General features: G+C 41.4%; 2 protein-coding genes across 7 annotated transcripts in view; both read left to right on the forward strand.

Annotated features, from left to right (window-relative positions):
* The window catches only part of SOCS2 (suppressor of cytokine signaling 2), a 144,546-nt gene that overhangs the window by 10,383 nt on the left and 108,819 nt on the right, over positions 1-25,344 (forward strand). Inside the window, exons 4-5 of one of the 3 annotated variants that reach the window (XM_050935846.1) lie at positions 1,043-1,102; positions 2,078-2,872. The exons of 1 other annotated variant lie outside the window; for it this stretch is intronic. In XM_050935846.1, the coding sequence (XP_050791803.1) occupies positions 1,043-1,102; positions 2,078-2,338 (321 nt within the window). In that variant the 3' untranslated portion in view covers positions 2,339-2,872. Of the gene's footprint in view, positions 1-1,042; positions 1,103-2,077; positions 2,873-25,344 lie in introns of those variants that run through there. One more of the 3 variants, XM_050935847.1, reaches the window with a different exon arrangement.
* The window catches only part of CRADD (CASP2 and RIPK1 domain containing adaptor with death domain), a 100,953-nt gene continuing 97,196 nt past the window's right edge, over positions 21,588-25,344 (forward strand). The window contains exons 1-2 of one of the 4 annotated variants that reach the window (XM_050935895.1): positions 21,588-21,685; positions 22,424-22,534. The gene's annotated coding sequence lies outside the window, so the exon portion shown is untranslated. Of the gene's footprint in view, positions 21,686-21,895; positions 21,991-22,423; positions 22,535-25,344 lie in introns of those variants that run through there. The other 3 variants (XM_050935900.1, XM_050935902.1, XM_050935894.1) reach the window with 3 other exon arrangements.

A 25,344-nucleotide genomic window follows, 5' to 3' on the forward strand; every position in this document is an offset into this window, starting at 1 on the left:
ATTTTTTTTTTTAACAGCCATCTTCCTCGATCATGGCTTTGGAGGCATCTAGTGAAAATTTCCCAATTATTATTTACATTTTCCTGATTTAAATTCTTCCTTCCAGCTGATTTTTGGCTCAGAATTGTCTTTAGCTTTGTGAATTCAGTCCTGTTAAAGCAGAGTGTGTGTGTGTATTATCACTGGTCTGGACTTTCTGTTGGCACATTATGAATGTCATGATCACTTGTACCTAAGATACCATTAACTTTTTATATATCAGGAAGACATCCAACACATTTTGAGTTACCAAGTCCCTTCTATCAACTTCAGTGGCCTGTAAAGTCGACTTCTGTAGGCCATCTCTGCAAGAGGCGTAGCACTTGATTTAACATCCACAGGTCAACATGGGGATAGTGTAGACACTGCACTGTGTAATTTGGCCTCCAGGGGGTGTCCCACCGTGCTCCGCTATGACCACTTTGGAGAGCACTTTCAACTCTCCTGCATGTCAGCCAGGTATACAGGAAACAGCCACTCCCTGTTAAAGCCCTGGGATCTTATGAATGTTCATTTCCTGTTTGATCATTGTGGGGAGCTTGCCAGCACAGCTGATCATGGAGACTCAAGGCTGCAAACACACTTCAGCATGGAGTACACAGGAGGTGATGGATCTTATTGGGGGGGTGGGGGGAGAAAAGTCTGGGCAGGCAGAGCTCCGATCCAGCAGAAGAAATGCTGACATCTATGCTAAGATTATGTAGGGCATGGGGAAGAAGGGCTACACCAGGGACATGCAGCAGTGCCTCATGAAAATAAAGGAGCTTCGGCAAGTGTAGCAGAAGACAAGGGAGGTGAATGGTCATTTTGGTCCTGCCCACGCACATGCTGCTTTATGAGGGAGCTGCATGCAATTCTTGATGGCAATCCCACCACTACCCTAAAATGCTCCATGGATACCTCCCAGGAGCCCCAGGTGGCCTCGAGGAAGAGGAGGAGAATGTGAGGCAGGCAAGCGGAGGATCCATTCTCCCTGGCAGCCGATAACTCTTTTTAACCCTAGAACCCATCCCTTCATAGGAACAGTTGGCAGCGGAGTGTGACGCTGGGAAAGGCACCTCTGGTGAGTACACATTTCCAATCGAACTGTAGTGGTTACATGCTGCTATTTTTTATGTTTAATCTGAACAAAAAACAAAGTGTAGTAGGTATCGGTAGCCACTCCAGCTATGCAGAGGGTGCTCTCCAAGAAAGACTGTTTATCTTCACAGGGATGGTCCAGGAATCTTCCATGGACATCTCCAGGAAGCTTTCATGGAGGTACTCTGCAATCCTTTGCAGAAGGCTTCTGGGAAGGGCTGCCTTATTTTATCTACCACAATAGGACACTTTCCCGCACCACTCCATTATTCACTCTTCTGGCATCATTGCAGCACACACCATTGCAGCATAAGGACCTGGTCTGCATCCAGATGCTTGCAGAATCTGCTCCCTTGCTGTCTCTGTTACCCTCAGGAGAGTGATATCACATAGGGGAAATTGGGAAAGTTTTCAATGCTAGCCCTTAAACCGCAAATAATTCAACAAGTAATCTGCCCCGTTTGGTGACATCTGGGTCACACAATCATGCTTTCCCAAATGTTCTAGGGTTGTAGTTGGAAGGAATCACCGTGTATTGCAAGCAGCATTTGGAAAACAGGGAGGCTTCCTGTTTGTCTCTCTTCCCCCCGCCCCACCCAGTACCGCTTTTGTAAAAAAACCAAACTATTTGGGGTGGGGTTTATAATTGTGCCTTCCCTCAAGCACCCTCCTGATTCCTACGGGAAAAGGGGCTTTTCTCAAGTTCCCACTTCCAATCCAAGGATGTCTTCATAAAAGCAGCAGCACAAGGCCTCTTGCCACCTTACTCACCATGGCTGGAGCAGCAAACCGACTCTTGCAATAGCCAAGAGTTGTGATTATGTTGTGGCTGTTGTGGCTTGCAATGAAGTGTATTGATGGATGATGTTTGTTTTTTTTTAATTAAAAAAAATTAACCTTGCACCAAAAACTATGTATGCACTGTCAATGGTATCCTTGTGCTTTGCATTCCTTGCAGCTGAAAACTTTTCAGTGGACGCATCCTCCACACGGGGACAGAGACTTTCCCAGATTAGAAGGTGGAAAAAGACAACTCAGGAAGACAATGTTTAATGAGTTAAGGCACGCCTCCAAGAGTGACAAGAGGGAGCTCAGAGCATGGAGGATTACACTGTCTGAGAACCTGGACATGGAGAGGGAGGACAGAAGAGCATGCAGGGAACAAGAGTATGCCATACAGGAAGAGATGCTGTGGATTATGAAGGAACAGACATGTTGAGGGTCAAGAAAGGCAGCTGGATGCTAGAGTCCCTCTGCAGCTTACGCTGAGCCTGCTGCTATAATTGCCCAGTTCTACATCCTCCTCCCTAAAACATCCTATCAGGTGGGGTGTGAGGGAGTTCAGTATCTCTTTCACTCCACACCAGTATCAGAGGGGTAGCTGTGTTAGTCTGGATCTGTAAAAAGCGACAGAGTCCTGTGGCACCTTATAGACTAACAGAAGTATTGGAGCATAAGGTTTCATGGGTGAATACCCACTTCGTCAGATGCACCAGGAGAGGGTACAAGGACCAGAAGGTACCCATTCCCACACCTTTGATTGTTACTGCAGTGCATCCGTAAGCAACCTTTCCTTGTTTCTTCCCCCTACAGTGTTAACCTGGGGCAAAAGGGCTGATATCTTTCTTTTCTTTGCTATCTCTGTGCGTTTGTGTGCATAATAAAACTCAACAGATTGGGGAGAAAAGGCTCTTTATTCATCCAACGCCCGGTGGTTGATGGGGGTAGAGTTTAATAATAATACATGGAGATATACCTATCTCATAGAACTGGAAGGGACCCTGAAAGGTCATTGAGTCCAGCCTCTTGCCTTCACAAGCAGGACCAAGTACTGATTTTTGCCTCAGAACCCTAAGTGGCCTCCTCAAGGATTGAACTCGCAATGCTGAGTTTAGCAGGCCAATGCTCAAACCACTGAGAGTTTACAGGGGAGAAAATGCAAACAGAGGGGACAGTTTGGTATTCCAAAGCCTCACGGAGGGACCGAGAGCCCCTTGATGTACTCTTCTTATTGCCCTGATGTCTATCTGCTCAAAACTGGCTGCCAGGCAATCTGCCTCATCACCCCACTGTGGTGGAAACTTTTCTCCCTTTGTTTCATAGCTATTATGGATCACACAGCAATAACAATGGGGATATTGCTTTCACTGAGGTCTAACCTAGTAAGCAAACAATGCCAGCAACATTTTCAACATCCAAAGGCACATTCCACCACCCCTCTGCACTTGCTCAGCCTATGGTTGAACCGGTCCTTACTGCTGTCCAGACTGCCTGTTTATGGCTTCATGAGCCAAGGTAACCAGGAATAGGCTGGTCTCCCAGGATCACGATTGGTATTTCAACATCACCAGTGCTTATTTTTTCAGTCTGGAAAGAAAGTCCTGCTTGCAGCTTTCTGAACGGACCTGTGTTCTTAAGATGTGCACATCATGCACCTTTCCCAAGCATCCCATATTGATGTCAGTGAAACAGTCCCTGTGATCCACCACTGCTTGCAACGCCATTTAAAAGTATCCATTTTGGTTTATGTATTCTTTGGCAAGGTTGTGTGGTGCCAAGATAGGAATATGCATTCCATCTATTGCCCCACTGCAGTTAGGGAACCCCATAGCAGCAAAACCATCGACTGTGTCCTGCACGTTGCCCAGAGTCACTACCTTTCTTAGCAGAAGTCTGTTGATGGCCCAGCAAACTTGGATCCCATGTTTAGATTTACCCACTCCAAATTGATGCCCCACTGACGGATAGCAGTCTGGCATTGGAAGCCTCAACAGAGCGATTGCCACTCACTTCTCCACTGTCAGAGCAGCTCTCATTTTAGTATTGCTGTGCTTCAGGGCTAGGGAAAGCTCTTCACACACTTCCTGGAAAGTGGCCTTGCGCGTTTGAAAGTTCTGCAGCCACTGTTCATCATCCCATAGACGCATGATGATGCAGTCCCACCAGTCAGTGCTTGTTTCCCAGGCCCAGAAATGGCACTCAGCCATGTCAAGTTGATGCATGACTGGCACCAGCAACTGCGAATTTCTCCTCTCTCTGTCTTCCAGCAGAGCTGCTTTTGTGGCATCACATTGTTTCATGCAGTGGCTCCTGTATCGGCTGTGTAAATACTGCAGGATAAGGCATGAAGTTTTGTAATGCTCACTACAACAGTGTGCAACTGAGGGGTCCATGCTTTTCATGCTGTGGTGTTCACGTGGGTAACCCAGGCTTGCAAAAAAGATGTGGTCTGTTTGCTGTTGATTTCAGGGAGGTAGGTAAGTGCATCATGGGTGGCTAACGCCATATTCCCATATGCACCTGTGCCAATGTTTTGGTCCTGTAAGGCATTAAGCCCAACCCAAAATTCCACTCAGCTACATGCACTGTGGGATAGCTACCCGCAGTGCAGTGCTCCATGTGTTGATGCAAGCCCTGCTAGTGAGGATGCACTCCCCTGACACAATGAGCATAGTGTGACATGCAAGATCAACTTGCTTAAATCGGAGGCTCCATGTCGACTTACCTGAAGTCGACTTAATTTTGTAGACATGGCCTCAGGGTTACGAAAGAGATAAGAATGGTGGTTGTTCTGAAATGTTCATAACTGTGAACAAAACATTACGATTGTTCTTTCAAAAGCTTACAACTGAACATTGCCTTAATATGACTTTGAAACTTTACTCTGGAGAAGAAAAATGCTGCTTTTAACCATTTTAATTTAAATGAATCAAGCACCAAAAGAGTTTCCTTATTTGTCACTTTTTTTTTAAACTTTCCCTTTATTTTTTTAGTTGTTTACATTTAACACAACACTGAACTGTATTTGCCGTCCTCTCCCCACCCGCCTTTTTTTTTGTGTCTGCTGCTGCCTGATTTCATACTCCCAGCTCCAAATAGTTTGTAACTCTGGTGTTCATAAATCTGAGGTTCTCATGTACATTATAAATAGGTGCATAAGGAACCAGTCATCCTAAACCCTAGTGTGATCTGGTGGTCTGTAGCAGAAACCAACTAGTACCCCATCTTGTGCTTTATCTGTAAGGACATTGGTGCATAAGCATTCAAGATCATTTTCTTCCAAGTGATCAGTGACTTGGAAACAGGTAATACCACTTTTGATAGTGCTACTTCCCCTCCCCTCTCCTTTTTCCCCCTCAGTCCTTCCTAATAGATTATAACCATTGATTTTCTCGTTCTAATAAAGAGAATCATCCCACTGCGTTTCAGTAATACCAACTAGAGCAAATTTATGCTCATAAATGGGCAATTCCAATTCCTCTTGTTTATTACCCAGGCTCTTAGCATTGGTGTATAGGCAATTCAAGAATTTCTTCTCTTCATGTCCTTTGGTTCCTTGATTAATTTTATTCTCAACATCTCAGTTTTGTATTGAGCACTCATCTCTTCCCTCTTTTTACTATCCTCTTTTATTAGTTTAACGCTCATCTGACTACTCTAGCCAGTCTGTCCCTGAGAAGATTGATCCCACTTCCACTGAGGGGAAGGCCACCCAAACTGTACAGCCCTCTCTCCACCTAGAAGGTGGAGCAGTGTTCCACAAAACCAAAACCTCACAGCCCTATCCCACTTAGGCCTGGTCCACACTACACAGTTAAATCGATTTAAACAGCGTTAAATCGATTTAACTCTGTACCCGTCCACACTACAAGATACTTTAAATCGATTTTAAGGGCTCTTAAAATCGATTTCTGTACTCCCCAACGAGAGGAGTAACCCTGAAATCGATATTACTATATCGATTTAGGGTTAGTGTGGACGGAAATCGAAGTTATTGGTCTCATTCCTTTAATGTAGCTACCCAGAGTGCACCGCTCCGGAAATCGATGGTAGCCTAGGACCATGGACGCACACCGCCGAATTAATGTGCCCTAGTGTGGACACATAAAATCGATTTTATAATATCGGTTTTATAAAACCAGTTTTAGTAATTTCGATTTTACGCTGTAGTGTAGACGTAGCCTTACCTACCAGTGGTTTATTTCCAGAGTTTCTGCTTCTGCTTGTGGAATAGCAAAGATCTCCAAGAAGAAAATTTGGATGTTCTTTTTCAGCACACTTTCATGTTCCATAAAATCATCTATCATCTGTGAGATATCTCATGTCATTAGTGCCTATGCAACCATCACCAGTGGCTCCTTTCCTATGAACTTCAAAAGCCTATCCAATATTAGAGTGATATTTTGTGTCTTAGCTCCTGGAAGTCAGCACATCGTCCTCTTGTCTGCCTGTCCTTGCAGAATGTTCTTTTGATTCTTTTGAATCCCCTGCCAGGATCATCTATCTTTCTTGAATGGTTGGAGAACTCTTTGTAAACAAACATTTTCTAAGGTTGGGCCAAGCTGCTGTCCACTGTTGTGTCCTGTACACCTCTCCATTCCCATGGACCAGCTGGCTTTTGAAACTTATCTTCCACAGTTTCTGTCTTGAGGACCTGGTATTGATTGGAAACTCCTAGCTGTGTGGAATTCCTCCTGGTTCTCTCTGGTGACCACAGCCTGCCTATCCTTTTCTGTCTTCAGCCATGTAGAATACTGCTGAGAACTCTTGCCTCTGGTTATGAGGTACTAGCCTCTCTGACTTCCCCTCTCTCTCTCTCTGTCTCTGTCTCTGACTCCTTGGTGGCCAGTTCCTTTCTTCCTTGAACCTGGGATACTGATGTTTCCTAAACCTGGCTGTCTAGAAACTCCTCAGCATCTCTGATTCTCAGTGGCATCTCTGCTTGCCTCTCCAATCCAAGTCTTCTCCTCCAGTAGCATAGGAAGTCCTTTCTGGCTTCAGGTAGGAAAGAAAACATGGCACATCCGTTTCAGGTCACCACCACTGTTCCATTGCTGGTCATCATGAAATTGCATGTAGAGGTGATTTTGGAAAGAGAGCCTTCCAAACTCTTCTAAACTATACTTGAAACTCTCTTGTGACATGCCTCTGTTCCTGGGTCTCAGTTTTACCTAGCAAGGGATTTTTTTATACCAAGTCTCCTTGCTTAATTTGTATATATTTCAATAGTGTGTGCGCCATATTTAATTAATAAACTAGATCTTTTATTGCCAACATGTCCTAAGGAGAGAGAATTCCTGAAAATACAACCTCCGTTTTATATCACGCAGTCTATATTATTTAGTTTTAATGTAAAGTGTATTACAAAATTTAATGTCTCGAATAAAATTTTAGTTTTCTAGATGCATTCAGAAATGGTTTCTGTGAATCTATATTATTTGTTCTAAGTTAAACTGATAACCATGTAGTGTATTTTTTTATTCCCAACTTGGTTTCAGAAGTTTTATGAGAGATTTGACAAATTAGGTGTGTTTTAAATAAACAAATGTAGAGGCTCAGATTTCACTTTTTTTGTCCTTAAAATGGAATGTCATTCTACTGCCAACTGAAAAGTATAGTCCTAATTGATTGTAAAACTGGTACAACCAATTTAAGTACGTTTTGGCTCTTTTATCACTTGGGGGGGAAAAACTCTTTATCATGTAGAAAATAAAATATTTAGATGCTAATATAGCACCAGACGCTACTTTGTATAAAGAATCCTCCCAAAGGTGTGGGTTGTTGGGTTTTTTGTTTTGTTGTTGTTGTTGCAATAATTATATTTGTGAGGGAGTTTCTAAAAGAATCGATAACTTTGTAATGCCTTTATTTTAATGTGTGGCCACGTGTAAAGTCTGGCATTTTGATCTCTAGTAATTCATGTTTAAAGAAAATAATAACATTATCAGAGTGGTGGTCATATTTTGACAGGCCACCCTAATCTAGATATTTTAGCCAAAGGAAGTCATGCAGTCCTGAAGTGTTGCTTCTGCATTCTTGCCCTAACTACAGGGGAAACACAGAGCTAATCAACTTCCGATTTCTATTGCTGCTGATGAACTTAAGCAACCAGAACTGCATTTACTATTTCCAGTTATTGCTTTATATTTAAAGAAAACACCAAGGTGAGCACATGCCTTAAATGGATTAACCACATGGTCATCTTGATGTTGCTCTCATCATTTCCTGCCCATCTCTTCCTGATTGTCAATCTAACTTGTTGCTTCATGTCTATACTTCCTTTGGTCAGGAGGGATCTATGAAGGGACTTAGGCACAGCATCACTGAACATTGCAGCATCTAACTTTTCAGTACCTAGAAAAGCACACGAACAACACCGTGATCCATAAGGCTTAGTTAGACACCTAGCCTCCCTATATAGTGTTTGAGAAGGGACAGGTGCCTAAGAATGTGATCCACAAAAGGCAACACACTAGGTGCAGAGCTATCTAAGGTAGCCAATGGGAGATGCCAAGGAAAGGGTGTTAGGTGCTGGAGGACTTGACCCAGGGTTTCCCACCTCGCAGGTGGGTGCTCTAACCATGGAATTATAGAGTCATTCTCGCTTGCTCTCTCTCAGGCCCAATGACTGTTTCACTGTGGATATTTAAATAGTCTTTGGGCCAGAGCGAGCGAGCGAGAGAGGAACTAGTCCAGTGGTTATGGCATCCACCTGAGGTAGGAGACCTCTGTCTCCAGTCCCCTAGTTCCTATCAGTTTCACTGGTTAGCCACCATGGAACAGTTTCAACAGGAGGGACTGAGGGAGTCCCATAGCACAGCGTCCCTGAGATGTGGGAGAAGCCTGTTTAAATCCTTTCTCCCCTCTGATAGAAAGGGGGGAAAGTAAAACTCGGTCACCCACATCCCAGGTGAGTGCTCTAATCATTGGGCTAAACTTAGTGATGGGGCCCACCTTATACCTCCAGCCAATTTGAATGGCATCTGATCCCATAGCAGTGTTCAGAGAATACCTACCAGACCAGGCCTCATGCATGACTATGAATACCTGTCTTCCCCAAGGCTGTGAGTTGCCCTGGGACTTAGATGTGAGATACCTAGAGGGAGGCAGCAGCCCTTGTGCCCGGAGGCAGAAGCAATCACTTATGGAACATCTAACCTGAAAACTGAGACGCTGAATGAATTTAGGCACCTACAGAGTTTGACTGGGGTTTTGTGGATTGCAGTGGAACCTAAAACTGAGACTTAAGCATGTAAGTACCTTTGTGGATCTGGGCCTAAGCTCTTTAGGGGCAAAGACAATGAGTAAAATCCTGGCATGATTGAAGTCAGTGAGCTTTGCTATTGACTTCAGTGCGGTCAGGATTTTGCCCTATGAATTTCTCCCTCTTCTGTGAAGTGCCTGTGACACTTCTGGGCACTATAAAATAAATCAAAGTAATAGTTTGCATCATGCCAAGGAAGGCACAGGTCCAGTCAGATGTTCATTTAAAAAAAAAATTCAGATGTATGCACGTTAAATACAGATTCAGGTTTCCGGTGATGTGACATTGCAGGTGGCAGTGTTTGGTCACCACAGGCCTGGATAATATGATTCCTTATATTCTGTATACATCTGAGAGAAACAAGCAGGCCACCAGAAAAATAGGAAATTGTGAAGGGAAGCTTTCAGAGACCACACGGCTCTGCTCTGAAGAGTAACTGTATAAATGGATCCTGAGGTTGCTTGTTTATTATCATCCATGATTCCGTATCAGTTTTGCTCTATTTACAAATATTGCATTTCCTCACTGCCAGCCCTACAAACTCTCCGTGGTATCTGAAAGCCTGACAAGCATCTCAGTTGCACTTTAGGTACAATTATAATATACCGCTTCCAGGTCACTGGTGTTGCTGCACAAGAAGGAAGAACTTGTCCATTTGTGTGACTGTCTCAATAAAATACACTAATGTGTAAATGATATATTTGTACACCAGTTTGAGTCAAGTAGTGGTTTTATTAACCTCAATGTCTATTCTTGTAAAACTGACAAATTTGTACATATATGTGAGGTAAAAACATTCACCTGAATGTATGGAAGTGTTAGAGTAAGGTGCTATTTAGCCATTATTTTAAAATAATTTAAATGCCTCATATTGAAATCATCTCAGAAAATGGGCATGCCACTTTTTTGAGGGCTGACTACTTTCAAATATTCTTTTAGATTTGCTAACAGACTGCCTCTACAGAAATGCTACTTAAGTGATAAAATATATATTGATAAAATACATTTTAACTCTTTTAAAACACTTTTCAAACCCAGTATACCTTGAAGCCTGCCTTTTAGGTTGTAATGTGTCCTGGGCCTACATAAAATATTAACTTTGCTGTAAGCCATACATCAGTGAAAGAATTGAAGGAAAAAAGGTGTGGAGGTTTTTGGTTTTGGGGGGGAGGGCGAGGAGAGGTTTAAGTCAGACTCATCTCATTAATGCAAAATGCGCCTAGCATATGCAGTATGTTAACTCTAACCAGTAATACTTTGGTTTATATATTCTTAGCCTTGTTGCAGATATTTCCGGAGTACAGTCTCCAACAAATAGCTGAGAAAAGTTTCCATAAACAACTTCAAATCTGCTTAATTGTCAGTGATTTAAACTACTTACAAATCAGATTTTCAGAACAAGGTGACAAAATTTTCAGGAGCAGCTGCAGCAGCTGCTATTTTTGTTTCTTAAAGGAGAGTCGTCAGCATTCAGAGCAGATGGTAGCAGGCTTGCTGTGACTGCCTACATCTTCAAGGCAAAACATTCTGGTAATACAGCCACTCTTTTCTTTAATCCCTACTGCAGTCCCCAGATACAATATGTGCTGCAAACTGAGTTTAAAAAATAAATTGGGTTATAAAAAGCAAGCACCTGTCATCACTCAAGCACACATGATGTCTGACACCTAGCCTCACTCAGAAGAAAGTGCTTTGATCACATGTGACAAAAAATTACATTAAATCACGCTATTGGATCTATGGATCATAGGCTCCTGTCATTTAAGAATTACATTTTCAAATATCTAGATAAAAAAGAGACTCTTGAGAGAGGGGTTCATATTTAATAAAGATACTATTAACAATAAGTATTGGTTTGTATATGGCATCTGAAGTACAGTAAAATCACTGTAAAAATACCAATATATTTGTTGAGATGAGTCCTAGTTTACCAATATTACTCTTATATGGGAAAGTTTTTCTCATTTGTTAAGTTTTATGCAGCTGTTCAAATGAGGTGCAAAGTAGGTAACTATGTATAATACTGTATACATTGCAGCTCTGTGTGTGGTACTTCCATGTGGCTGAGCGCACACTTACAGATTGAAATCAATGCCTCCACTGAGTAATGAGTCCAAATGTTTGTTACAACAACCCCAACAGATTTCAAGTAGATTAAAAAAAACAGTAATAAAAAGATCTGTTAGGACTAAATATTGTTGTTAATCATATAGAGAAACTCATTAATGATAGACCCCCCCCAAAAAAAAGAACATGAAATTTGGTCCAATCCTGTGTACTTCTGAGCACCTTCAGTTCCCATTAAAGTCCACAGAAGCTGGGCAAGCGCAGCACTTCACAGGGTCAAACGCAAAGTGCATTATAGTGATAGTTCACAAAATATAAATTGATGGATAGTGCAACTAACCTAGTGACCCATGTTCAAATATGAAACACACAGTCATTCAATTGCATGGGGGGAAAAGAATGCAATAAATACTACTACTAGTGGTCCTATTTTTTAAAACTTGGAGAGTTTTACATCTTCAAAGAATTATGTAAAAAATACATAATGTAACTATCAGAAGACACAGGAAATTACATACAGCCTTCTAATTAAGAAACAAGCAAGTGGCAAGGTTTTTTGAAGCTTATCCCCTCATGTGCTATTATGAGATCATATTTATTAAAGTTATGTCGCATGTAGATACGGAATCCTTTGGGGAATCTTTGCTACTGATTTTTTCCAGATATCACGTATGAGGCTAAACACAATATATTGCTTTCTGCTTCCAAAAGAGGAGTTTAAAAATGAGGATATAGTCTGAATACAAGTTTGGTTTTGACAAAAATTCTCTTGACATATATAAGCTCCCCACCAAAATCACTTTGAAGTTTTGAGTGGGTTTCCGTGGTGTGGAAACTAGCCAATTTTTGTTAAACGTAGCTCTAAAAAGTTAGACAAGGAAGATGAGGTAATATCTTGCACTGGACCAACTTCTGTTGGTCCAAAGAAGCACTCTGGGTAAACTCAACCTCTCACCAACAGAAGTTGATGCAATAAAATATATTCCCTCACCTACCTTGTCTCTAATATCCTAGACCAACATGCCTACAACAACCTTGCATGTTCTAAACAGTTAACAGGAGATAGCAGGAGACTAGAAGAGTTTAAAATAGGAAGCTTAGAATGTTGAATGTCTTAGGGAGAATCCAAGAAGTTGGCTAACAAATATCTCTTGAAGTAGCTATGTGTGTAATGAAATTTTGTACTAACATAGATAAAATAATAACTTGATGAAAACAGGTTTCTCAAGTACAAGACCCTCCCCAAGTAGCAATAAATATCTTTTAAAATTGGACAGTCTAACTAATTTAATCTAATAGTAGTAGTATCAACTAGCCTGTAAACAGAATTTTGAAGCAGCAGTGGAGAGCCATTCCTCCTAGAACAATTTTCTTGTTATATATGGTATTTATATTTAATACTATTGCAGAAGCCAATTTAAGATGTTTATTCCCAGACAATGTATTAGTCAATAGGAAATGCTGAAGGGAGATCTAAAAACAGTGAATGGAGGCCAAATTGATTTGCAATGTTACTAAAGAGAGGAAGAACAGTCAAAAGACAGGGAAATTGCTTTCTCTAGGTCCAACCATTTTGGTATTCTATAACTGAAGAACAAATTGTTCCTTGTGGCCTTGATTCTGCATCTGTGTCTCATAGGCAGACTAATGGGCCCAAGCAAAGCCCTGTTGACTTTACTCCTAGCAGTATAAAAAAAAGAGAAAGTATGGACCTGTATGAAAATTTTTACCTGACTGGTGTTGAAGGGCTTCTACCTTAAGGGAAGGTATCACCATGCATCTATCTGCAGGGGTATAAAGATCCCACCCTCAGCTACTCCACAGATGGTGTATGAAGATTCTGCTACTGCCTGTTCTCTACCCCTTCTGAGGGGTGAGATGAAAACTCCATTGCTGCCTCAGTGGGCTACTTCTCAAGACAAGACTGCTGCTGTGAAGAGGGAGCAGGTTCATGGCTTAGTGCTTCCAGCCCATTACCCAAGAGCACTATGACAATCTTGTGCCCCTACCAGTCACAAAACACTTGGGTGATTTGACATGCACACAAAGGCAAGAAATAAAAACATACTAGGGCTAATATATATCAAAATGGAAAAACGGTCAGTAAGCTAAAAATAACTAAGTAGAAATAATAAGTGGGAAAGGGCTATGGAAACAAATGGGGGTTTCAGAACTAGGAAAGGGTTCAAAATAATATATAACAAAGCAAGCAATAAATAAAAAATTAAGAATGAATAGTGGCCAGCCAGTGAGGCAGTGCTCTTTTTATAGACAAAAAAAACCATTATATAGAATATATAAATTTATTAAAAACAAAAACCAACAATGACATAAACCCAATGAAACTAGCCCAGGATGTCAGTCATCACTCTGATCTCTTTGCTTGTATGCTATATCCTTTTCTCACACCCTCATTTCCTTTAGGCCCCAGTATTGCCAGGAGTCCCTTGCAGGTGCACCCACAAGCCTGCAGAGTTTGTTTGATTGTAATAGGACTCCATATGATCACTGGAATCTCCCTGCAAAGATCTAGTTACAGGTGTGATGCTGCACCCCATATTCCTCGTGGTATTGTTGTTATGATTATCACATAATTATGATGAAGTTTGTATAAGATAAATCATGAGATGTAATTGAAAATGTTATGATTTGATTAACATTATTATCCTATTTGTATGCATGTATAATTTTTGTACTCAAATTTATGAATATTGACTACATATCTGTATTTCAAATGTAGCTGATTGGGAAGGGCCTAATCAGGGAAATGGGCCATTAGGAAAAACAATAGACCTTAGGAGAAGCTTATCCCCTATCTGGTGAGCCTTCCTGAGAATGCTACAAACAGCCTGTAAGTAATGGCTGCTATGACTCTACAAGGATATTTGTCAAGACCATATGATGCTGGACTCCAATCTTGGGATGTCAGTATTTTTCCACAAACTAGTCTGGGAATCAAGCTTTGAAACAAAAGGGTTCCCACCATAGGCTAAAGCTATATAAAGCAGGGAGTGACATCATCTGGGATTCTTCACTCCCCACACAAGAAGACTCCTGGAAACACCTGAGGAACTGGGGAAAGTGTTGGACTTAGGCTAAGGGATTTTTAGCCTGTGTATGAAACACCTGGGGATTCCAAGCTGCAAAGCAAGTGTAGCTTGTGCCTTAAGAACCTACAAGTCTGTCTGTACCATCAGTTAGGGTGAGAATCTGCTATTCATATCCAATCTATGTAGTATATTAAGTTTAGGTTGTGCTTTTGTTTATTTGCTAGGTAATCTGCTTTGATCTGTTTGCTATCATTTGTAATCATTTTAAATCTATATTTTGTAGTTAATACTTATTTTATGTTTTAATCCAAACCGGTGAGTTTTGACTAGAGTTGCTTTGGGAAAATCTCTGCTTGATCACTACAAGTGTGCATTGTTCTCTTCACATCAAGGGATAGGTAGACTGGATATTAAACCCATATACTGGCCAGAGCAGGATGGTTCTGCTCTGGGGTCCCTAGGTTGGGAGGCTGGTGGTGAGAGAGCCTGCGTGTAACTGCAGCTGGGTGTGTCCCTATCTGTGTGAATGCTGGTGAAAGTGCAGGCTGTAGGGCTTTACAGCTTGTCACAACAGCACAGTGTAAGAGGGAGCCCAGCCTGGTGGGTCAGAGGGCTCAGTGGTACCCTAGTTCGAGGTAGCACCCTGCGAGAAACCCGTCACAGTGGCATAGTTGGCAGGATTAAATGCACAGCTTGTTGTTCTGAGAGAGCACTCGGTACACTGGTAGTGAGTTCTAAGTGTGGTGGCTTGAGGTCAGTCAAAGAGGTTACCAGTTTGTTATATTCTGTTTACTTATTTTGGGAAAGGGAAGTAGGGACAGAAAAGCAGCAAAATGAGTGGAAGTGAAACTAGTAAGAAGCTGGAGCTCTGCAAAATGCAGGCAGAAGAGGGGGGAAGAACACATGAGATGTATGGCATTAAAACAGCTGGAAATTGAGACACAGAATGCTAGATAAGAAGCTGCACACCGAAAGGCCAAGGAACTGCAAGCCAAAGAAATAGAGAAGGAAAGAGAGAGAAAGCACCAGCTGGACTTGATAGAGAGGCAGAGGCAGAACCAGAACCCCCACACACCAGGGAGTCCTACCGCTACAAAAATCCACAAATGGGAATGGTTGTGTCCTACATACAGCAAAATGGGATATTGCTGAAAATTTTATCACCTTTGAGAGGCTTTATTAGATTTCAGGAGATTCTTGAGGACCAAAAGATGCCCAATTTGATTGCAAAGTTGTCTGGGAGAGCTCTGGATATATGCAGCAAGATGCCAATTAGAGATGCTTCAGATTATGGTAAATTAAAGGAAATGGTTTTAAAACAGGTTCAGATTACACCTGTAACATATAGAGTATAATTTTGAAGCCTTAAGAGGGTTGCTGGGATGAGTAATGTGGCATATGTAAACCAGATGAAAGATTTAATGGAAAAGTGGGTAAAGGGAAAAGGAGTTATAAGGTTTGAAGAAATGTGTGATCTTGTTGCTCAGAAACATTTCCTGAGTATATGTAGTGATGATGTGAAACAGTGTTTATGGGATAAAAAGGTGAAAACTGTTGATGAACTGGCTACTTTTAGTTGATCAATTTGAGCAAACTCAAGCATCTATTGCAAACAAGTCACAGACAGAGAGATTTAAACCTGGTGGAAAGCAGGGTTCCCGTTTTACCCCTGGGAAGAAGATGGGGGGGCACTCCCCTCCCCAAATCCATTCCTCTAGTCCTTGTCCCAAATCTCCTGTAAAAACAGAGGAACCCAGAAAGTGCTATCGCTGTAATTCCACTGAATGCCTGAGAAATAAATGTCCTGTGCTGAGAGGGAACAAGCAGCAAGCAATTCATGTGAATGCTGCTACCCAGAACAAGAGGCACCTCGGGCAATTGCCACTTATCATACGGGTTTGTAAAAGTAGCCTCTCCACAGCCAGGCATGAAACACATGAAGGCTGTCAGGATTAATGGCAAGGAATGCCTTGGGTGGGAAGACACGGGCAGAAATTTCTCTGGTTAGAAGGAATGTTGTACAGGAAAGTGACTTACTGCGAGGACAGATGGCAGAACTTATAATAGTAGGAGGTTACAAAATCCTTGTGCCTTTGGCTAAAGTGCACATAGAAACTGAGGATTTGGAAATGGAAGCTGTATTGGCTGTGGCTGTGGTAAATGATAACCTGATTGCCTTGTTCCTGGGGAATGATTTCTTCCGTGTAGCTTGAGCTGTCAAGATGAAATTTTATGCTGGAACCCCAGAGGGAAAGGGTAAAATCTTAGGAACTACTGGAGGAATGGGAGACTCTCTTTAATTCCTCTGCAGCAGTGGAAAACTGTATGCTTCCAGGGATGGGTGTGGTTGAGACCAGCTCCTGCTGCCCTGTAGCTAAAGGCAGCATCTTTTCCGGGGGGAGGGGAGTGTGTTGCCTGTCAGGCCAGGTCCACACTACAACGTTAAATCGATTTAAACATTGTTAAATAGATTTAACGCTGTAACTGTCCACACTAAAAGGCACTTAAAATCTATTTTAAGGGGTTTTTTAATTGATTTCTGTACTCCAGCTAAACGAAAGGAGTAACCCTAAAATCGATATTACTAAATCGATTTAGGGTTAGTGTGGATGGAAATCGAAGTTATTGGTCCCATTCTTTTACTGAGCTACCCAGAGTGCACCGCTCCAGAAATCGATGGTAGTCTGGGACCATGGACGCACACCACTGAAGTAATGTGCCCTAGTGTGGATGCGTAAAATCGATTTTATAAACCCTGTTTTATAAAATCGATTTTACTAATATCGATTTTAAGCTGTAGTGTGGACGTACCCTCAGTGAGAAAACTGTTCAGGTTGCTGGCTGCCAGCAGGTTAGCAGGAGACAGACCTCACTCTAGGGTGCATAGAGAAATGTGTCTTAGCCCTGGTAAACACGGGCGGGGAGAGAGGGGGTGTCGACCTAAGATACGCTGACTTCAGCTACGTGAATAGCATAGCTGAAGGGGGCGTATCCTCGGTCGACTTACCTGGCCATGAGGACGGTGTTGAGTCGACCGCTGCTTCTCCCTCATCGACTCCGTTTCTGCCTCTTGTGAGCTGGAGTTCTGGAGTTGACGGGAAGTACGTTCGGGGATCGATTTTATCTGCGTGTAGATGAGATGTGATAAATTGATCCCTGATCGATCGATCCCTACCTGCCGATCCAGTGGGTAGTGAAGACCTGCCCCTAGGGAAGACGAATGAAGGGTGATGGAATCACAGAGACCACTGAGGTGGGTGAGGGATCCATTGATTCTGTAACCCAGCTCAAGAGAGGGAGGAGGGTATACTGCTTGCCAGTGAAAACTGTTCCGGCTGTTAGCTGTGAGCCCTTCACAGCTGAACAGGGGATAGATCCCACTTTAGAGAACACAAAAGTGTGTGTCTTAGATGGGGGCCCAGAGAAGAAAGCTGAGAGAGAATTGGTGGGAGTACAGGAATGTCTCCTCACTGATTACATGGGGGAGTTGTCCTGGACAGAACAGCTGTTCCAGCATCTGTGGACTTAGGCACCCAACCAGTGGCTCAGGTTTTGAAAGGGAGCCATGTAACTGATATCTCAGAGGGGAGCAGTTGCACAACTAACCACCTGGGGATAGAGAAAGGGGTGACTGAGGGTATCTCAATGCTGTTCCCACTTTTGTAAAATGCTGTTCCTGACATACTTGTGGAAACTAAACTCTGTCTCTGTCTCTTTAAGACAGGATTGGAATCCTGCTGAATCCTACTGAAGACTTAGCAGATTCTGGTTCTTAGATTGTTGTCTCCCTAAGTGCTTATACAACACCTACTACACTTTGGATGCTAATGTAATATACATAATAATATATGAATATCACACTAGCATATGGGCAATAGTGCTGTGAGGACAGACTACTGTGGCTGACAGCAGCTGTGAATCATTGGAATCCAGAAGGGAAAGTCCTGGACACTGTAGACCTTGAGAAGTTTTGGAGGCATAGCAGCCAACAGAGACTGAATGGGTTGGGTTGAGGGAGACCGACAGACAGAGAAAGCCAGCCTCTTTTTAGCCAATCAGAGTCCTAAAGGAATATAAAGAATGGCAGAGAACAGGCATTACCCCATCCTCTCATTCAGACTTGGAGATGCAATCAGGCCACATTTATGCATCACTTCCCTCTTCTTCCCTTTCAGATGTAACCCTGTCAGAAAGTTTTTAGTACTAGAATGCAGACACCATTCCCATTCTCCTGTGTGCATAATCATTTCAGTGCCACAGCCACTCTTCCCATTACTTGGGAAACTACTATCATTCATTAAAATCTTTTTTTTTTTTTAAAATAAGGAAATTCCCAGCATTTTTGGTGCTTGTTTTTTGTTTGTGTTTGTTTTATTTTAAGACAAGGTTGCTAAATTCATTTCCACTCACAAAAACAGTTGTGAAAGAACATTGCAGTTATTAAAAAAAAAAAAAACCAAAATCCTGAACACCCCAAAGTGAGTTTGTCCATAAATATGAATTCTCATTATAGTCAATTTGTAAATTTAGTAATACCAAACTAACTCTGGAATAGGGAGCCTTAGTTCTGTTTATCTCAGTTTAAAAGGGGCACTTTGAGTTAAAAGTCATGTTGTGAGGAAACATTTTGTCTTGCCTATGGACTCCATCCTACAATGCAGAAGGGGGCTCTGCTGTACATGTGCAAGTGCAGGCTCACCGATGGCCCAGATCCTGCAAAGACAAGTGCTTAACTACATGCCCTGAATGAATAGCTTCATTGTAGTCAATGGGACTACTCACAGTGAGTAAAGTTAAGCATGTGTGTCCCCCGCAGAATTAGAGCCTGTATTACTAATAATGACTCCTTAGATTTTTAAAACTGGCAAATAATTAAAAAAAACCAATCTACTTTTCACTTATGTTGTTCACTTTTTTGAATTTCGCTCAGTTTGGACAATCAAGTCAGTTTATCCTTTGTTTACAGTCTGTTTTAATTTGTATATTTTCAGTACTGCATTATTTGAGTTGTAATCACTGTAGAAAGATGTTTGTTTAAAAAAACAATTTCCATTGTAAATAAACAATATAGCAACATTTGTAATAAAGGTAGGTTTTCTTCATTTGGGCAAAATCTAAACATTGAGCCAAACTGTTTCCATCCAATAGATTTTTTATATTATAATTATACTTCTATAGATATTACAGTTTGCTATAGATTAAAATTAAATGACTGTACTTTAATTGATTACATTGGTCTACAATTTTTGAGAAGTCGTCTGCATCAGAGATAAAATGTGCTATTTATTTATTTTGATGTGCTGAATTAAAATATTAAAACAACTGATTGGCTACTGTTTCTAAGATATTTAAGTTTTTACATTTGTCTATGTATATTGTGTAGATAGTAGAGTTTTAATCATAAATTGTAAACCTAGGTCTTTTCATGTGTTTATGGTTGCTTTACATGATAATATTTCACCTGTCCTGTTTATGTAACACTTTAAAAATCAGCAAAAGGGTTATATAAATAAAATTTATTATGAAACAAAAGGCAAAAAACTAGTATGTACATAGTTTAGTCCTATTCAGTGTCTACTCGGCGCTTCTTGGCTTGTCTCTTGTATTCATTAAATGGAGCATCTCTTGTCCCTGTCCAGCAACAGTCTACAAGCATTGATGGGCTCCATTTGCCCTGATAGCCTGCCAGGAGATTCCACTGCTGTAGTCTGCAGCCCAACAGCTCTGCCTTACTCTTGGGTAGTTCCAAATCCCTGACAAGGTCATTCAGTTCACCTTGTGTTATGAGGTGTGGTTCAGAGGAGGAGGATGGGAGAAAATGTGGGTCCTGTGACATTGATGGTTCAGGAGCAGAAGTTTCATCCTCTTCCTCTTCCTCGTCTGACTCAAGTGAGAATGATTCTGGTGCATCAGGAACTGGCAGTCCTTCTCCGTGGGGTACTGGGCGTATAGCTGATGGAATGTTTGGATAATGCACAGTCCACTTTTTCTTCTTTGACACACCTTTCCCAACTGGTGGTACCATGCAGAAGTAACAATTGCTGGTATGATCTGTTGGCTTTCTCCAAATCATTGGCACTGCAAAAGGCATAGATTTCCTTTTTCTGTTCAACCACTGGCGAAGATTTGTTGCACAAGTGTTGCAGCATATGTGTGGGGCCCACCTCTTGTCCTGATCTCCAATTTTACAGCCAAAATAAAGGTGATAGGCTTTCTTAACCAGAGTGGTTATACTGCGCTTTTGTGATGCAAAAGTCACTTCACCACAAACATAGCAGAAGTTATCTACACTGTTCACACAAGTACGAGGCATCTCTGCTCACTTTGGCTACACAGAAATGTGTCCCTTTGCAAAATCAAACACTGACAAATAAGAGAGCACCACACTGTATGATTTCTAGAGCAGATATAGGGCAATTTGTTCAGCAGAGTGATGTAAGCTTCGTTATGATTGCATCATCCATTACTTCTAGGAATAACATGATGCAATTCATATCATGTATGACGCAATACCAGCTTCAGATTGCATCATTCGTTGTTTTGCCTAAAAAGCAAGTACTGTCCAAACCCAGTCATAGATTTATTCATAGATCCAGTCAAAGATGTATTTTACTCATTTCTGGTTTAAATTGAGATCCCTTCCCTTTATAACTCACTTATCCTCCGCCATTCCCAAGTCAAGGGTCGTATATACTGACCCAATAGCATATCTTGAAAACTAGAGCCAGTCAGCGATTTTAAGCATCATTTTCGTTCTCAGTGACGCAGAATTAGTAAAGTTGGACTACATTTATTTCAGAAGGATTTTGGCTGTAGAGCAGTGTTATGCACAATGGGGCAAAGTCAGTGATACATGTTCAGCCTGAACTCTCACAGTTCTGACTTTTGAGCATTTTAAATAGTAATTTGTTTCATGGATGGATATATGAGCACTGTAACAATCAAGCTGGCTGTTAAGGACAAAGACCAATGTCACCTCCGACCTGCAGACGTGCTCTGTGTAGCTAGAAAAGCTTCTCTCTCTCTTTCTAACAGAGGTGGGTCCAATCAAAGATTTTGCCTTTGTCTGGGCTCCCAGGGCTGCAACACCGCTCTAGACAAAGAACATTGTCTCGGGGTATTGATTACACTGTTCTCATGTTACAATTACATGGCATTTCCCACGTAAGTGCTCTCTGCTAGTCTAACACTTGGGAGTGCCTGTCTCCACAACACTGACGGCTGCTGCGCTTTCTATGCCAAAACATTTGACCTTAACAAACATGGCGACTGCATTTCCCCCGGAGGACTTGTCCCCTTAGGAAGGATGGGGGCAGGGCATTTCCTGTTCAGCCCTTTTGCCTTCAACAAAGATGGTGCCTCCAGCCCAGGGCCGGGAGCGTATGTAATCCCCGGGTTTCCGGCTGTAAGTATACTTCAGTGCCTTCCCCGTGCCCAGGCTGGGAGTCTTGCTGCCTCTCCGTTGGGGGCTGGCTTTGCAGGCTGCTTTCCTCCAGCCTCTTGTTTAGCCGTGTCTTTATGATCCCTGCACCTTTCCTCCTGCCCCAAGCGCCACTGGCTTTGGAAGATCAATCCAGGCACGTACATTCACACGCACAGCAAGACAGGTCCAGCCATGGTAGTCTGTTCTCGCCCCCCACACCCCAGCAGCAGCAGCAGCAGCAGCTTCCGCAGCACTGACAGATCCTGCTACCGGCTCAGTTTATAATGGTATGGTGGCTTTGAGGAGGAGACACCCCGCAATGCTGTCGTGTTTTATGCTGCTGCTGCTGATCCGGATCTCGGGTTAACATGGGAGGCTACAACGCCCCTGCGTTGCACACCCCCGGGGATTAGATCCACTCCTACCCTGCTGCCGTAGCTTAGAGTTTTGCCCGGTCTGTTTTTGACACACGGGGATGAAAAACCAGCCAAACTCAAAGTCTGATATATAGTAGGTGTAATTTGTTGGCGGATTCCTCTGTTACTAGGGTTTAAACTACTAGCCACCCCAGAATCCCTCAGACAGTTCCACCTCCTGCGGGAAAGCTATAAAGTTCTCAGTGAATTTCAGGGGGCATTCTGGTGTTATGTGTATCTACACACTATGTGAGACAGTAGCAGCATATATCGATTCAATGAAATGACAAATGTCTCCCTACAGCTTTATGACATGATCACTTTATGCAAGAGGAATAATAAGGAGAGGGAGGAACCCTAAATCTTAACCTGCTGGATTAGATGAGCTACAGAAAATACTAGACCTGCAGTGCCAGTAAGTATGAATGGCAATAGCCAATCTGTTTGTTCTGTATTGTCATGGATGCACCTGTTTCTAAATCTATATAGTTTATGGAGCACTTTCCAACTGAAAAAGCAGGGGAAAAACCGTCCAGACCTGACAGGATAATAATCAGGCCGTTTGGAGTTAATGGCTCACACCATTCCTGCCTAACCAGGCAGTAACTTCCCTTTTGAAACATGCCAGGAGTCATAGGGATCCAATCCAAATGATTATTGACTCACAGAGAAACCAATTAATATAATAGCTATTAAATCTGGAGAAAAGCTAGAGTGTTTCTTTCAAAGGTTAAATAAATGGGTATGAGGAAGCTATTCAGAGCCAGATTTTCAGCTTTCACTTCTGGTGTGCTTCTACATCAATGTCTGCATGCAAACAGTGATTTTCCCCTGTGTCTATAGCAATACCTATGTCAGTGGTTCCCCAACATTTTTCAGGCCAATAGCACATTAATGTTTTCAGAAGAGTGTAGCAGGCGCCAACAATTTTTTCAGGCTTGTTTTGTATTTGTACATTAAATAATACAAAAAACATCATATTTAATATTACATAATATGTGAATCCATAACCTAAAAAAGGTAATTTTACATGTAAAAGGTGTTAATTAAATTATTCTGCAATTATTCTTTCACCTTACCTGGTGAATTTGCTCTTTTTTATCTACCTGTAAGGAAAATGAAGGAGTTTTTACAAAATAAATATAATAAACGGTTTTCATCTTATTTATTTTTAAAAAGTAAAACATTATTGAACTGCTGGTCCAAATATATTTGTTATTCTTACTTTAACATAGCCAATTATGGTTAATTAACAAATATTCTTTGTTTATTTAAATCCAGATACAAGTAACAATACAAAAAAATATGGAAAAAAAGTTAAACACAAGTTAATCATACGAACTCATCAGCACTTAATGGAAAATAGGTATAATAATTCACATGGTTTTTCTAATAAAGTCAGTGTGATTTTTGGCACTGCATTTCTTCAACCAATTTTTCGTAGTTGGGAGAGTAGGATGATATTTCTGTTCGTAAGCAACTGTCAAGATGGGCATCTGTAAGCCGAGTTCTATTTTTTGATTTTATGATGTTCGTTGTTGAAAACAGACCTTTGCATAGATAAGTGGAACTGAAATAAGAATTTATTTTGTATGCTATGTTTTTTAAGGCAGGAAACTTTTTTCGGTCAACCAGATTCCAAAAGTTTTTATCTGTTGCACAGGGTTTTAGAATAATATCTTTTTGAAGTTCCAAAATCTCCAGTTCTATGTCTTCTGTTCTTACTTGAATGAGACTCGCAATTAATGTAGCCATTTCTGTTACCTCTATTTGGCAAGTAAAAAGATTCACAAGAAAGGCAACTACAGGCTCAATGATGATGAACTGTTGAAATCTCTTTTCATATTGTTCCAGAAGTGCTGGAATGTGGATAACAAATGGTGATGGGTTAAAATCACTGTCACATACCATTTTTCTTTATACTTGGGAAATGTACAGGAGACTTCGTCTTCATATGTGACATCCACAAGATCAGTTTTGCTTTGAATGGTTTTACAGAACCTATCATTTGAGCCTCATGTTTGTCTTTTCCCTGGAGCTCAAGATTTAAAATGTTCAATTTGTCAGTGATGTCGGCAAGAAAAGCCAAGTCTGTTAACCAGCTGGAGTCTTCTAGTTGCTCGAAGTTCTGATTTGTGGACTTCAGAAATTCTTTGATCTCTTCTATTAGACTTAAAAAATATGCAAGAACTTTACCTTTGCTCAGCCATCATACTTCTGTGTGCAAGATAAGATCAGATTGTTTATCATAATCATCTTCCAATAGGGCCTTAAAAAGTCGGTGTTGCGAAGGTTTCGCTCGAATAGAGTTAATTATTTTAATAACATTCACAATGTATTGAAAAGAGAGAACTTTGGCGCACACAGCTTCTTGGTGGATAATACAATGATAAGACATAAAGTTCAGAAAGGATTCATTCTTCTTACAGAGTGCAATTAATCCATTGGTGCTGCCCATCATTGCTGGTGCCCCATCAGTGGTGATAGCAGACAGCTTGTGTAGTGGCATACTAATTGATGTTGCGTATGATTTGAATAAATTATAGATGTCCTCACCCGTTGTTCACCCTTTCATAGGCAATACTTTTAGTAACTCTTCTTTTATGGTGAAGTCACTAAATACCATCCTCACCGTAACTGCCAACTGCATTGTATCCGATATATCTGTCAACTCATCAAATTGCAGTGAAAACCAGTCACACATTTCCAAGTCATCCTTTAGCTGAGTTTGCATGTCGCTTGCAATTGCATGTATCCTCCTCGTAACTGTGTTGTCTGATAACTGCAAGTCTTGTGTTGCCGACAAAATCTCACCCTTGTTAGGAAATCCTTGAAACAGGCAATCAGCACCCATCAAAAATGCTTCCTTCAACAATTCACCATCTTGCAAGGGTTTTTTCTTCTTTGCGACCAGATGAGCAATTTTAAAGGAAGCAATAGTAGCACTTTTAGACTTTACCACTTGTCTAGTGAAAACAGATTGCTGGGCAGATGGGTTTGATTTGAGTTGATTAATTTTCTTCTTTCTCAACTCAGATTTAAGTGGATGGCTAATGTCAAAAGAGCCATGATTAGTTTGAAAATCGCATTTGACATTGTTTTTTCGGCACTGCAACAGCACCCGCGCACAATAAGCAAACACATTTCCCTTTATTTTCAATAAAACAATAGGATTCTTCCCACTCTGTGTGGAAATAATACGTATGTTGTCTTTTATTTGAACCA

The sequence above is a fragment of the Gopherus flavomarginatus genome, chromosome 1 (genome assembly GCF_025201925.1).
Source record: "Gopherus flavomarginatus isolate rGopFla2 chromosome 1, rGopFla2.mat.asm, whole genome shotgun sequence".
NCBI classification, from domain to species: Eukaryota; Metazoa; Chordata; order Testudines; family Testudinidae; genus Gopherus; species Gopherus flavomarginatus.